The sequence below is a fragment of the Phaenicophaeus curvirostris genome, chromosome 5, assembly GCF_032191515.1.
Source record: "Phaenicophaeus curvirostris isolate KB17595 chromosome 5, BPBGC_Pcur_1.0, whole genome shotgun sequence".
Taxonomy (NCBI): Eukaryota; Metazoa; Chordata; class Aves; order Cuculiformes; family Cuculidae; genus Phaenicophaeus; species Phaenicophaeus curvirostris.
This window is the reverse complement of record NC_091396.1, coordinates 26,061,970-26,077,812: the sequence shown is the minus strand read 5'-3', so window position 1 is coordinate 26,077,812 and position 15,843 is coordinate 26,061,970. Positions and strand designations below refer to the sequence as shown.

General features: G+C 44.6%; 1 protein-coding gene across 3 annotated transcripts in view; it reads right to left on the bottom strand.

Annotated features, from left to right (window-relative positions):
• The window catches only part of PAMR1 (peptidase domain containing associated with muscle regeneration 1), a 56,522-nt gene extending 40,894 nt beyond the window's left edge, over positions 1–15,628 (bottom strand). For 2 of the 3 annotated variants that reach the window (XM_069858049.1, XM_069858051.1), the window contains exons 1-4: positions 15,511–15,561; positions 15,307–15,406; positions 2,142–2,318; positions 1,656–1,784 (exon numbers count right to left, since the gene is read on the bottom strand). In XM_069858049.1, the coding sequence (XP_069714150.1) occupies positions 1,656–1,784; positions 2,142–2,318; positions 15,307–15,406; positions 15,511–15,546 (442 nt within the window). In that variant the 5' untranslated portion in view covers positions 15,547–15,561. Of the gene's footprint in view, positions 1–1,655; positions 1,785–2,141; positions 2,319–15,306; positions 15,407–15,510 lie in introns of all 3 variants that reach the window. The other variant, XM_069858050.1, reaches the window with a different exon arrangement.
• Positions 15,629–15,843: the final 215 nt, after the last annotated feature.

Genomic DNA, 15,843 nt, shown 5'->3' with positions numbered 1-15,843 from the left:
ATATCCTCTTCTCCAGCAGCTGGTGCATGCTGTCATTCAAAGGCTACTTGCTGGCCACCTGTCAGACCCAAAGCTACATACCTGGCATGGCTATCTGCTGCTTTCTGGACATGCAGGCTCTGCGTGCTTCCTACTGTCAAGGCCAATAGTGAGAGCCATGAGAGCTAGAGTTGGGGGTAAGGGGAGGAAGGAGGCGTGCTGGGATCACAACCGTCCCATATGCTCTTATTTAAGAGTGGGAGAGACAATAGACCTATCTCAGTATCCTACTCTGCCGCAAGTACCGCAGAATCACACAAGAGCTACCCCATCCTCAGTGTCACACTGCTTCTCTCAGAAGTGCAGTAGTAGGAAAAGCACTATAAGACAAAGCTCTGCAAATTTCACTATTGCAAAAAAACCCAAATGGACTACAGTGTGAGGGTGTATTTGCTTTAAAACATAAGTAGACAGAGCAGGCTGAAACACACCATAGGCAAACAATCTACTTGGGCAGAAGGAACTAATGATTCTTTCTTGGCTCTGCTCTTATAAAAAGTGTCAGGGATGCTCTAGCATCAGCCCAGAGCAAACAAGACTTTAAAGTGCTATCAGAAATCACACAGTGAAGTGCAAGTGGCTCAGTTTATCAGCGTTTGGAGCACCAAGATTGAGTTAGCCCTGATCCTAAAACATGTTGATTCCCCATATTCTGGTGTTTGAGGCAATGATTTTATTTTGTTTGCTCTCACCTCCTGAATGGTCATGGCCTCTGTTGGGAAAGCAGGTTCAACTGTTGCTTTAAAATAAATGATTAAGAGGAGACAAGAGTAAGGGTTGTAGATTAATTAACAGAAAAGAGTAGGAAAAGCACATTCTGCTTTCATCCCTTTCAGTGAAATGTGAACAAAAAGACAGTCAATAAAAATTGAAAGATGATTGATGACAGGCTATACATTAACTGTTAGAAAATTGGTAAAGGAAATATTATTCTTAAACAGTATCCAGTTAGCTTATGGAATTCATTATTGAAAAATAGCATTGGGACCAACAGCTCAGGAAAATCCAAAAAGCAGGAGCTTTTGTACACTGCTGGGAACAAAACCTTCAGATACCTCTGCCAGAGTCTGGAACACTCTTGGTCTGTCACAGTGCTGTTAGCAGTTGCAAGATACTGTTTTCCAGAGTTGCCTTGGAGTGCATTGGAACTATGCAAAGGAGGGAGGGAGCACTGGGACTTCCTCAGGGGTGGTTCTGGGGTCCAGGGTTTGATGGACAGAGGAGGATCTCTTTGATATAGCTGTTACCCTTATAAACATCTAAGCTTTGCTGAAAGCCTCTGGGAAGTCAGTTATGCTGAAATATGTCTGAGAAATGCAGAGAACAGAAGATTTCCAGAGTCACAGTAGTTTAAAAATAAACCAAAATGAACCAGAAATTTAGTAGGGTTGTAACCTCCCCTGACCTGAGGCCTGGGCCAATCCTAGCAGATAAGCACTGTGAGAGAAGTTTTCCCCACCCTAGCTTTGTTTGTGTTTTCCCTCTCCTGCCTGTGCCCTTTGCAAGAATCGCAGTACAGGACTAACTGAAAAGGCGCATCATGTCTCTCGCTCTGTGGCTCATTCTCACAGCAGTGGCTCCCACCACATGCCTCACTGCTTGTGTAGGACACTTACTCATGCAGTCCCCTCCGTACCAGCCAGCTCTGCACTCTGCACAGTAGATCCCCTTGATGTAGAAGTCGTCAAGTGTCCCTCCCCAGGAGCCATTGTGACAGGACTTGCAGTTTTCAAAAATGGAGCAGCCTGAAAGGAGAGCCACTGTGTTATAGGGAAGCCAAGCTGGATTGTCCTGTTGGGGGAGGAGAAACCTCTCAAAAAATACCAATGGTATTAGTGACTGCTGTGGTGCTGACAGCTTTCCTGCTGTGAACCGTGCCTAGTTTCCACCCCACACTTCCTGGTGTGAAGCACACAGCAGCATCACTCTTGGGCAGCTCCTAAGCCTAGCCAAGGTGCCCCAAGGACAACATGAGGAGATGCAGGGCAATCCCATACCCCAGTGAGATGTGCTTGCCCTTGCTGTGACCCTGTGCAGCAGCTATCATTACATTCTGTTGCCTTGGCCAAAGATGTGATGTGAATGTGTGGTCCTAAACATACCTGGGTGGATTAAGCAAGAGTCACATTCATTCTCCTCGTTCCTGCAGCAGGGAATGGTATAGCCCACTCTTTCTTTCCGTCCTGGGCAGATGCACTCAATTTGGTCATATTCACAGCACTCCCGACACATGATATTCCACTCGGCGCCTGGGCAGTTTTCATTGATCACTGTGTACTCTGCAAGCAGAGAACAGAGAGGGACACACACACAAATAATCCATCATCTGATGATGATTGACAGAATCTATTCAGTGATTTGTCAGATCATGTACGGCACGAGGCTGGACTAGGTCTTCAGGCCAGGAAATCCCAAACTATGTGGTAGCACGCAGCTGAAACATCAGCTCAGTTTGGGTGTCTAAAGAACGCACTGGCAGTTTTGCAGCACCAGTCAGAGGTGGCAAAAAGACCAGAAGGAAGGAATATGTTCACTTCAGCCTTTTCTCTGCAAGGCCTTCCCAGTTCTGTGGTAAGAAGAACAGTTTAAATAAACAACAGAGGATGACATTGCATGAGAAACTCTTCTTTAGATCACAAGATTGATTTATGGCCTCATATATAGTATAGACTACTGAAACTATAATAGCGGTTTTTGTTTTTTTTTTAGCGTATTTCTGTTTGTGAATTTGCTACTCCTAAAGACTACGGTTCACCAGGAGTGGCAAGTTTTGAGGTTTTAGCTGGTTTCACTCCCTATTTTCACTTAGAAGCACACAGTATTACACTCAGCTTCACTGCCAAAGGAAAGAAGATTTTTTCATTATTTTTAAAGGTTCATTTAGTCTGGCATTTCTAATATGGCAACATTAGTAATATTTTTTTTATTATTTAGCATAACCTCATATGCCTCATATGATAATAACGAAGCTTTTCTTCCCTTTTAAGAAATTACCTCAGACTGAGACTCCACAGTAAGTGCAGATCCTAACTTTCTCCACCAGCATGCAGTCTAAATTCTGCAGACTGAAATCTATGGATGTGCTGTCAACACATCTCTTAACCAGCTAACAGACCTGATGACTTCTTTCATGGACTTTAATGGTAAAAAGAGAGAGAGCAGACATGAAGGAAACATAATGAGACTATCTGTTTTTATTTCCCTCTCCTCCTCCCCGCCTTTTTTTGTTTGTTTGTTTCGGTTAGATAACGTCCTTTTTCTTTTTGTTTTAAACTCTGAGCAGCAGGGTTGCCTTCTCACTGTGACAAGCCGTACATCTCTAAGGCATAAGACTCATGCCCATGCCTGTACCTGTCTCCCTTCTCACACTGCTGTTTTTGTTTCCTTGTGCCTCATAATCTAATTGCTGTGTCTTCTGGAGTTCCCTACCACTGAACCTTGCTGCTCTGTCCTACTTGATTCTCCACAGCCTCATGAAGCCTGGTTCTTGGAAGCTTATATTTTCCCCAGTGATGTTTACTGGGTCCTTAAAAAAGGGACTGCCAAACTGTTTCTTCATATTTTTCCTGTTGGCTGGGAAATGAAATTCATAGAATCATAGAATAACCAGGTTGGAAGAGAACCACCGGATCATCGAGTCCAACCATTCCTATCAAACACTAAACCATGCCCCTCAGCACCTCGTCCACCCGTGTCTTAAACACCTCCAGGGAAGGTGACTCAACCTCCTCCCTGGGCAGCCTGTTCCAGTGCACAATGACCCTTTCTGTGAAAAATTTTTTCCTAATGTCCAGCCTAAACCTCCCCTGGCAGAGCTTGAGGCCATTCCCTCTCGTCCTGTCCTCTGTCACTTGGGAGAAGGGGCTAGCACCCTCCTCTCCACAACTTCCTTTCAGGTAGTTGTAGAGAGCAATGAGATCTCCCCTCAGCCTCCTCTTCTCCAGGCTAAACAACCCCAGCTCTCTCAGCTGTTCCTCATAAGGCCTGTTCTCCAGCCCCCTCACCAGCTCCGTTGCTCTTCTCTGGACACACTCCAGAGCCTCAACATCCTTCTTGTGGTGAGGGGCCCAGAACTGAACACAGGATTCAAGGAGCAGTCTCACCAGTGCTGAGTACAGAGGGAGAATAACCTCCCTGCGCCCGCTGGTCACGCCGTTTCTGACACAAGCCAAGATGCCATTGACCTTCTTGGCCACCTGGGCACACTGCTTGCTCGTTGATAAATACATTGAACAGGATTGGACCCAGCACTGAGCCCTGGGGAACACCACTTGTAACTGGCCTCCAGCTGGATTTAACGCCATTTAGCACCACTCTCTGGGCCCGGCCATCCAACCAGTTTTCCACCCAGGAGAGTGTGCACCTGTCCAGGCCAGAGGCTGACAGTTTCTCAAGCAGAATGCTGTGAGAAACTGTGTCAAAGGCTTTACTGAAGTCCAGGAAGACTGAAGTCCCTTTGCACTCCTCAGAACTGAGTCTTTCACTTGTGCCCGGTGTACTGACTGGAGATAGTCCACCGCTACTCTAAGTTTGGAAACCAGGCTGCTTTATATTCCCCCTTCACACACCCATAATCATTCCAAAAAGTAAAAAGAAAACTGTGTCTGTCATTCGATAAGGTTCTGGAGTTTTTTATTCCAAGTATAAATTCTTCCATCAAAATAATCTTAGTGTTCAGCACTTATATTGCCTTTTGCCTGTAAATCTCTACATGTTCCACAAAGTCCTTTTTCCAGATGGAAAACTGAAGCACAAGGGAGATAAAGTGACTTTGCTCAAGGTACCAAAGAAAAAAACAATAGCAGAGCCAGGAATTAAACCCATACCTTCTTATTCCCAGAACAGCAGTCATTTAACTTGACCAAGTTTGTAATACATGATGTATGGCTGTTATTCTCTTAATGAAGCCATTTATCTATGAACTGTATCTGATTCAGATTCCAGAGCAAATTGATTATATGTGTCTAATAGTCTTGTTAGAACTGATACTCAGATATATCTCACCATACATAACTGAAAATAGCTTTTTCTGTGGGATATGGAGATGGGAATCTCACTCCTTGTTGACGGAGAGCTCCCCAAACTCTGAGTAATAAATAACAGTCTAATACTCAGGAGCTTTTGCAAAGCTTCCTTCAAACTCTTGTGTTTCCCATCTCAAGCTAGAAATCTAATTTCTCTCAAGATTGCTAAAGCTTATTAATAACGATACCAATTTGGTCTGTAGCTATAAATTGCCCAAGAGAAATTGCTATCTGTAAAAAGATCTAAATGCTCACAGGCAAAGTTGTACTGGGGTGACTAAGGGATGTCTCTATCCTTGCAGGAATTCAAAACCTGGTGAGATAATGCTTGTGAGCAACACAATGTAACTTCCAAGTTAGCACTTCTCTGAGAGAGGAGATGAACCAGATGACCTCCAGAGGTCCCATTCAACCTAAATTATTTTTCCATAAAATATCATATAATGTATTTGTATGTGTGTAGAGAGTGTGTGTGTGTGTGTGTGCATATGCATTTTTATATGTAGAGCTTATGTATACAACAGGGCCAAAAAGCAGATGCCACACTTATTCTTGGTTAATCAAATGGGTGTATCTGTAGTGCAAGTTGAGTTTAAGGTAATATTTAGTGTTAAGATAGGAGCAGCAGGTCTTGACCCTTAAAGAATTGTAAAAATAAATTTGCTGCCACCTAGAAACACTGTTTGCTCACTTCTTGCCCTTGTCTCAATTGAGACAATGAAAATAGACTGTCTTTTGATGTTCTGACAATTTAATTCCCTTTCATGTTCTCAGGTACTGCAGTTACAGCAACATGCATAGCTTCAACAAGGAAATTTGTGGATTTGAGATTTTTTTTAGTTGATCTCTAGGATCTTCCTAATAGAAATAATGAAATATATTATTCTGAATTTTTGCAGAAGCTATCCTTTAAAGAAATTCAGGTGAGTAATTTATGTGCCTCTTTAATAATGGTAGGAACCCTTTTATGTATCTCCAGGCTACTGAACAAAACACAAAGGAAAAAATTCCCTCAGAAATTTAAGAAAAAGATGCACAGAGATTCTAGTGTGTGTAATGAACCTTTGTTTGCTTTGCTGAGCTCAGCCTGGGGTCTGAGAAGGAAGAGGCATAACCCCACTCCACTTTGTGTGTTTAGGAAATAGTAACCACTGGTGGCACCCCACGCTCACACTTGGCTATTATTAGCCCATAACGGAAGACAATGAGGCAAAGAAGAGCCAGGGGATCGAGGTGAGGGGTGAAAGAGATGGAAATTTACTTACAGAGTAAGGCCTGTACAGCTGTGGCAGAGACAATTGTGGGGTGCTTTGTAGGCCTAACTTTTAGTAATCCTTTAAAGTAGACAGTCTGGCTTGCAAGCAGAGGCTGTACCTCCTAGAGTCAAATACAGTCCAGAAAGTGGCTTGAACTGATTTCAGGAGGAAGAAGCTGCTTCACAACCCATGCAAAACATTTAGCTGAAAAGAATAAACAAGTCTTTGAACAGGCAAATAAACAGTGGATTAATCTATGGGATTTTAATGATGGAAGAAAAGCCCATTAAACCCAGGCGTAAACAGTACACATGGAAGCAGCCCAAGGCCATAGAAACCAAGCACAAAACATCTGTCTTGAGAAGGCAAGTGAACCTCCAGGGAAGGTGCCAGAGGGAAGACCTGCTTTGCTCAGGAGCTTGGCAAAGCACAACACATTTCACCCAATGCTTTGAGTCCAGCCTGAGGGAAGATGGGCACTGAGGCATAAGCAGGTTGGCTGGTACATCTCATGCATTTCCAGGTTTGGATGGTAACACATTTATGCTTTTTTACTGACATGTGCACCTAGCAAGACCACCTAGTTCCTATAGCATATTTCAGATCCTAAAGGGTGTCAGCGATGAGTTTTGTTAGACAGCAGTAAGAGGGCATGTTCCCAGGCAACATCCTCCCTGTTAGCAGCGTCAGTCCAAAGGCTAAGTCACAGTGATGCTGCCGTTTCCCCTGCTCCCCAGTGTTGAACTGGGGCTTTGAGGGACCCAAAGGCTCTTCACTTTGGAGAGCCCTTCCCGATAACAGATAGGCCCTGAGCTTCCTTTCTAACTACCTGTGATAAGCTGCAGCAAGGAGAAGATGCAGCAGGACTGTGTGCAGGAGTGGGCTGACTGATCCTGCTTTGGCATCCACTGAGCTGGCACTGGGAGCTCATCTGCTGAAAGGAAGATGAAGAGTACAGAGGAGCTGACGCTAAATGAAATGCACAGCCAATTTGCTGAGTTGTTCAATGCTTACTGATTTCCCCTGTCAGTAAGAGGACATCAGTTTCTCCACACATCCTCAAGAATGCAAAGGCCTTTGCTCTTGATTTTGACTCAGATCAGTCTTTCATAGAATTAGAATGCTTTGGGGTTAGAAGGGACCTTAAAGATCATCTGATTCTAAACCCACTTCTCCAGCTTGTCCACATCCCTCTGGATGACATCCCATCTCTCTGGATTGACAACTGCACCACTCACCTTGGTGTCTTCTGCAAACTTGCTGAAGGTGCACTCGATCTTTCCATCTATATCATTGATGAAGATACTAAACAACATTGGTTCCAATACAACCACCACTTGTCACAGATCTCCATCTGGATATCGAGCCATTCACCACCACTGTGTGGTTACCCTGTGTCTACTGCTGTGGTTACCCCATCACAGAAGGCCACTAGGTTGCTCAAAAAAGGTTGTTGAGTACCTCAGCCTGCTCCTCGTCTGTTGATGTGATGTCACCATTTTCATTCATCAGTGGGGGTAAGCTTTCTTTAACCTTCCTTTTCTGGTTGCCATACCTGCAGAAGCCCTTCTTGTTAGTCTTCACTTTCCTTGCCAAGTTCAGCTCCAGCTGTGCCTTGGCTTTCCTGACCCCATCCCTACACAACTGGGCAGCATCCCTCTACTCTTCCCAGGTTACCTGTCCCTGCTTGCACTACCTGTGCAGTTCCCTTTTGGTCTTCATTTTGACCAGCAGGTCTTGACTCAGCCACACTGCCTGCCTGATTTCCTACATCTGGGGACCGAGCACTCTTGTATTTTATGGAAAGAATCCTTAAATATTTGCCAGCTCTGTTATACTCCCCAGTTCCTGAGGGACCAGCAACAGGCTTGAGAGGTGGGTTCAACAAGACCAAGTGCAAGGTCCTGCACATGGGTCAGGGCAATCCCAAGCACAAATACAAGCTAGGCAGAGGATGGATTGAGAGCAGCCCTAAGGAGAAGAAATTCTTCACAATGAGGGTGGTGAGACACTGGAATGATTTGCCCAAGGATGTTGTGGATGCCCCCTCCCTGGAAGTGTTCAAGGCCAGGTTGGTTGAGGCCTTGGGCAGCCTGGTCTAGTGGGAGGTGTCCCTGCCAATGGCAGGGAGGTTGGAACTAGATGATCTTTAAGGTCCCTTTCAACCCAAACTTCAGAAGATAAGTGAAGACTCCATTAGCACTCACCCTCAAGATTGGAGGTTGTTTATTCTTATGCCAGTGAGTTCGAAGAGGATACCTGAGTAATCAAAGCTACAAGGATAAGACTATCTTAAATCACTACTTCTATTCACTACGAGATCTGCTGGAAAGGACAGTGATGAATCCTGTGGGATATACCATGACCCCAGTCAAATCTGTCATGCAAAGGAAGACACCTGTCGGATGGAAAAAAAGTCTAATAATCAAAGCTATCTCTTAGAGCTTGAGGACATATGAAGATCTGCCAAAAGCCAAGCTGAATTTGGCCTTACAAAGGAAATTAAAATAATAGTAAAAGGTTCTTCAGCCATATAAAGAAAAAAAAGACATGAGGAAAGAGAAAGAGGGAGTCCTGTGGGATGTTGTTGTGGATGAAAAGTAAGACCATGGTGGAGAATATAGTGAGTTATTAGAGTTAATCTTTAGGGACATCTTTTATGGGGAACCTGTAAACAAGGGTTTGAGGGTGTGGAAGCTTACAATGTGTGATCCATATATTAGTGACCTTCTAACCAATTACACCTTGGGATATTCAAGTAAACCAACTTCAATTTTGGTTTATCTTACTAGATCAGGCTTAAAGTTTTGGTGATTTGGGAACATATTCATAACTATATTGCTGCCTCTGGACTAGGTCAGGCAGCTCATCATGGTAAAACTTCAAGCTCAGGACACTTGGCTTTTGCCATGTTTGTCAATCATAGATGCCTTGCTAGACAGAAGGGTGATTTCTGCTCCAAAGGTCTAACAGCTGGGAAAATTATGTGGCTAAGAACTAAGGTGAATTGAAGCAAGCCCAGTTACACCAATTAACTGTTGTGTCTTCCTCTTCTTTGGAAAAAAGACTTTTTTAGGCTGCATTCACTTTGGGCTGATACAAGCCTACGCTGCTGCTTAGATAAGACACTTTTCTTCCATCTCTCCCCGACTTCCCTTTCCGACTCTCTGTCTTTGTGCTGGCACTAGTTGCTATGTGGAGGGATCAGAGGACTGATCCAGCAGAAAACCAGTTTTTAATGTCTATCTATCCTTGAGGTGGGGCAGGGTGGAAGAGAAAATTTTACAACCTAAGTGTGCTCTACAGTCCTCCAAAAGAGAGAGAGCACCTTAGGACTCTGCTGAATATATATACCTTCAGAACTCCTAGAAGATGGAAGAAAGAGCTTTTTAACATCCATATCTTGGTCTGAACTGATGGAACTTCCCATCCTACAGGTCCATTCTCTTATCCTGCAAAGGTGAGTTCTCCTTCCATCCCTCAATTTATCCATCAGCACATTCGTAAAACACTACTTAGGGTCAAAGAAGTATTATTTTAAATTGCTTTGAAAAGTGCCATATGAATTAACAGTGTATTGTAAATAAGAGCAGATTTAAACAGCTATTTCAACAGATGCTACTGTTTTATCCTGCTTCTTTCTTACTTAGCTCTACTGTCATTGCAAGGATGTGCAAGCTGGGCCCCACCCTATATGTATCACATAGAGGTTAACATTAACAACAAGAGGAGCTCTGAGCACACAGGAGACCTAGAATTTGTCAGCTAGAAATGAGAAGCATATTGTGTGAGGCTGTGGCTCCACTGGGATGAACTCTCCATTTGATTTCAATAAGGGCAGGAGGAATAGACTTCAGAAGGGAATAGAGGTATTCCCTTTATTAGGCATTTACTGGGTCTCTTGGAAAACAGTGCACCCCAAAACATTGATAGTAAAGCAAAGTGCAGGTCTTTATTCTTAACCTCTTTTTGCCTCAGATAATCTACAGTGCAAATGATGCCTGTTTTCCTAGTAGATGTGCTAAGGATGAGAAAGATAATGCTGTTTCTGAAAACACTTGCTTCTCTTTTGAAATTGTGTACCTATTACTCTCTTTAGTGGCTGAGCTAATTAAAAGAGGAGCTAAAAAATATATTCTTAGTTTTACTCAGCATGGTTACTTTATGGTTTGCAGACCTTTGCTAAATAATTAGACTGCTTCTACAGAGTCAGTGTCCTGTCCTGGCCATTAGTGCGTGCTTTCACACAGTTGTAATGGGCGGGGGTGAAGAGAAAGGATTTCTATTACAAAAAAAAAAAAAATCAAACCCAGGGGGTTAACACATGGGTAGATCTACTATGCTAAGCTGAATTTGTACACTTAATAAATGTGCATTAACTCTTTTTTAAGTCCCAAATGCAGGATTGTGTTGAAGGCAAACTAAACTACTACAGCAAGTATATTCTGTTTTAGAAACATACTAAAAACCTGTTTAGCCTAAGTATAACTGTATTCTGCTGGATGAGACCACCATTGTCTTAAGCTATACCTTTTTAACAGTGCAGATCAGGTTTCACATAAAAAACCTTTGATTCAGGAATATGGAGTCCGCCTAATGTTTTCAAATAGGAGGGTCACTATTCCAGGTTTCATGTTGTCATATAGTGTTTAGTGACTATAAATAAATAGTTCTGATGTTGTTTCTGATAGATAGGCTACAGGTTTGCTTCATTGTACTCCTACAATATTTATAATTATATTTCTAAGATTCTATTTTTAACTATGCTTTGACAAACAAATCATGAATTCCCAAAACTTCTGCTCCAAGTAGAGAGTAGCTGTTAGTTCAAAAAAAAAAATTACTTTTGTGGTCTCTGTCAGGTCCTTAAGAGGATTTCCCATGTGACTTCCAAAGCTTGTCTCTCACTGTGTACTGCTTTGTTTTACTTTGTCTGTGATAAAAATCAAGTATTTCAGTGTAAATAAAAGGAAAGTAAAATTAAAATTGTGCTTCCTATTTCTGAGGTCTAGACTTTGCCTATCTAAGCACTATAACACTGGGTTAATGCAAAACCAGCATCAACAAAAATAGATCTAGGGTTTTCTGTTTCCAGTCTTAACTGAAAACAGGACTGTCTTTCTACAAGTTAGAGCCTCAGTACTCCCACTGCCCCTCAGCCACCAGCTGTGGCGCCCAACCATTTTCATCTTTCAATAAACCTGCATGCCCTGCAGGCCCTACTTTTGCATGCTTTACCCACTGCAGTGGAGAGGGCTGAAAGGTAGGGCAGGATGCTTGTTCTTATTGGAAACTTCCTATTCCCCTACATTTCAACAGCCCTTGTTCCATAGTTGTAAGCTGTAACATGCAAAATAGAGCCATACTCCAGTCCTCCTGAGTCCAAAGTCAGCCCCTTCCCCCATTTTGTTGTATCAAACCCTTACATTCCCTCCTTTCTCTTTAGGGACAAGTTGGTTGGTCCACAGGCCAAGTGTTAATGCCTCCACCACATTTCAGATCCAGTTCCAGTTTAAACCTTGTTTTCTTCTGCATGCATCTTCCTCTCACCCTCAAAACACCATCCAGCCTCTTTTTACTCTATCTTTTTGCCACAGTTGGATTTAAATTACAGGCCATCTAGGCCACTGGCCAGGATATTTTTAGAATCTAAAGCAACCTGAAGAATTCCGCCCTAAACCTCCCTCTCCTTCAATTTCTTCTCTGTAGTTATGAGCTGGCATTTGTGATCTTATTAGCACTGTGGTCTTGTGCCTTCATCCAAGAAGGACTTTGACAGGATAAAGTAGCCAGGCTAAAACTCAAAGGTTGCCACCTTACTCTTCAGGCCTTGATTTCTTTCCAGGATAGAGGAGCTTTTTCTGGCCAGAAAAAGAGATTTTGTTTTCTCTGTGCTGCAAGACAAGGAACATGTGATGAATGTAGCACTTCTGATCAAGTTAGAGACAGCATCAGTGAGGTTAGAGAGCCTCGCCTTTGCTACTGGGGCCTGGGGGCAAAGATGGACTTCTGCAACAGGGGAGAGTATTTGGGAATCTGTGGAGAAGAAGCAGCTGCAGTATTGAAATTCATGACCACATAAGATGAGAATGTGCTTGTGTTATAAACATGTAGGAGTGGTGCTGGACCTGTCTGGAGCATTTGCTTGCTGTAATGGTGTGAGACCTGGAACACATTGGCTGTTTGCTTGCACAAAAATAAAAACAGTCCACACAGACAGCAGCAAAACCTCTCAGCCTCCATCTCAAATTTTACTCCTTACAACTCCCCTGTGGTGTGTAGTCTAGTCCTCACCAAGGACTGCAGATGCCCTCAGGCTACCCGCCCTCTATCCTAATAATAGCTTTTCTCCCTGCCCTATTGCCTCCCTCCCCATTTACCCCTGCACCGTGTCACTGGTCTGTGGCAGGAAGAAGGGCATCAACATCCCCAAGGGAGATCATGCTGCAGCACCCTCATGGCCCTGCAGTGTTGAGGGAATCCTATGGGCCAATGGAGGGCCACAGCCTGGGCGCCAGCAGGCTTGCAGGGACTCCTGGGAGCCTCCTGAAGTGGCCTTGGAGTTGACAGTGCGTAACCTCAGCTTTTCTCCAAAATAAAAAGCAAGTTTTGTTCCCTTTGTCCATGCTAGGAACCTAAATATGTGGACTGAAGTAACCTAGTTGCTAAGATTGAGTGCATCTGGATGCATCTGAGTGCATCTGGCCTCCACTTCTCTAGACAGAGGTTTGAGGGGGAGGGGAAGAGAGGTTGGGAAGGGTTTAGATAGGCAGAAATGCACACAAACGTACATGTATTTTTAAGGAAATATGAGTCACTTGCACTTCAAGTTTATTCCAAAAATCATTTCCCAGACCTCTCTTGACTCCATCCCCCAGCTCCTGAGGCAGACCCTGTGCAACCGGGTGTGATAAAGATGGATAAAAATTGGATACATCTGTGGGGAGGAGGCAAAATTCTATTTTCTAACCTGTTCTGACAAGCTAAGGCCAGGGCACTTTTGAATTGCTCCCCTGTCTCTGAGCCCCCGTCCCACTACTGTGGTGGGGGGAAGCTCCTTGTCCCCTCCTTATGCTGCCAGCTGTGTGCTGGGAAAGTGCCCATGCCAGCCACTCCACCAGAAGCAGGACAGGGGAGGCATGGTGAGGAAGGAGAGGGGGTGAGTGGGATGGCTCTCCTCCATGTATTCCCCAGACTTGACTTCTCTTCTCTTCTCTTCTCTTCTCTTCTCTTCTCTTCTCTTCTCTTCTCTTCTCTTCTCTTCTCTTCTCTTCTCTTCTCTTCTCTTCTCTTCTCTTCTCTTCTCTTCTCTTCTCTTCTCTTCTCTTCTCTTCTCTTCCTCTTCTCTTCCTCTTCTCTTCCTCTTCTCTTCCTCTTCTCTTCCTCTTCTCTTCCTCTTCTCTTCCTCTTCTCTTCCTCTTCTCTTCCTTTTCTCTTCCCTCACTGCTTCTGGCATGTGAGGAGCTGGTGTGGTGGGAAACTAGAATCCTCCCTTCCAAGCTCACAGTCCCACAGCCCTGGTGTCCCATTGCTTGCCATTGTCCCTCCTCCTGCCTCTCCTTGCTACTGCTGCAGAGGAGGCCCTCAGCAGCCCAATGTCTACCCACTCTGCTTGCCATGAGAGAGATACGCCGCCCCCACAAGCAGCATCTCTCCTGAGGAGAGATTTGTTGCCCACTTAGCTGCTTGACAGATACAGTCCATGCCTAGGGCTTCTCTGGCACTGGGAGGGCTATTTCTGTGCCACTCTGGGGTGTGCTACAGTCACCTCACCTGGCCAGTGTGCAAGGTGGCATGTGCCTGAGGGACGGGCCACCACAAGCACAAGTTGTTGCATGTGGGATGGAGGTGTGGAGAAGCTCTCTGTGCTTGTGCCCCAGGGGAAACTTTGACAGGAGGTCAGTCTCTCAGGACAGCTGCAGGTGCTGGCGGCCAGCCTGGAAGGAAGGCAGAAGTTCCTCATCACCACCTGTCACCTGCACCCTGGGCCTCCAGGGGCTGGCAGGGAAGGGCACTGCAAAGGCAGACCCTCTGCCGTGGCTCCTGGTGAGGCAGGCTTTGAAGCACTGTCTTTGACATTGATTATTTATAGCCATCACAACTGGAGTGCCTGCATACCTGACGGCTCCTCTAGTAAAACGCACTTACCTTGCCAGCAGTGCCACAATCTGCAGCAGCTTGAAGGTGATTTGAGGGCACGCCACCTCCAAGTCCTTAGGGATGCAACTCCCTAGACAGCAGTCTGTGATGCTGACAGCTAGCTGCTGCAAGCAGCTCCAGCCACCTCCAGGTGTAAACAGCCCATGTTTAAGGCATAACAACAGCAAATTTGCACTCAATGGTAAATGCTTTTTGCTTAACCTTATCAAGAAGAAACCATACATGCTTGTTCAGCAGAAACTGGAGCAAGGCTTGAGGATAAAAAAATCATTCTGCTTTAACAAGCCTTCCCCTTCAAAAGAATAATGTTGGCAGAACTGAAGTCCAGATTGGAAACAATGCGTGGCTTTTGTTTTCTTTTTTTTCCTTCACTTTTTTCCTCCCTTGCCTTCGTTCTTGGTGTTGGGGCTGGAGAGGAAAGTCTCTGTCTTGCCAAACTAAACAAATTACGCTTTACAATTCAGAGACTTAAATGCCTCTTTTAATCATAATTTCCTGAGTGCTGAGAAAATAAAGCAGTAACAAGTAAAGCAATTGCATACCCTTTTCTTGATGGCCAGTGGCAAACATATCCAGTGAATTTCTCTTTAAGGATATTAAGTTTGCCTGAAAATCACCTCTGGCCAAAGCTACACACACACACACACACACACGCACTCTGTGCAGGCAAGAAAAAAAATAAAGCAGAGTCCCTTCTCTCTATTGTTACCATCCGTACAGATCTCTCTACTTCCCATGACAGCACATGAGATCAAATCTCTCTGACCACACTGAAGTGAAGGGGCTCATGCAGCCATTCCAGGAACGCACACGCTCACTTACAGTACCTCTTGGCAAGCAGGAGATGAGCAGGAGCTGGAGGAGAGTGAGTCCTACATGTGTCCAGGGCACTCGCTCCATACTTCCCAGGCCAGTGCAGCGGTATGTCTGCTCAGGAAAGGAAAGCAGACAAACAGCTTTTGCTGGGACCTCACCAGCTCCAGGCTGTGAAGGATCTCGGATTTCAGACCTCAGCTCACTCCCATCCTCACCAGAGGGGAACTACCTTCAAGAGACTTCTCAGGCATCCAAAAAGAAAGACGTCACCCCAAACCTCTCCAACTGCTGCCTTAACCCTTTCTGGACTCTGGCAGTCAATTCTTTTTGTAATGGGGTTATTGGCTCAGTGCTCAGCTCAGAGATATCAGTTTTCATCTTACAAAGAAGCATACTGTAAAGGGGGAAGAAACAGAAATGTGAATATCTCTTTATATGAGTCATCCCAGTTGCTGTGGGTTAGCTACAGCTGTAGGTGTGAGTTACAGGCATCTCCAGAAGGAGGAACTTCATACATGCTCCTTCTGGGCGTGCAGGGGTTGATGTAT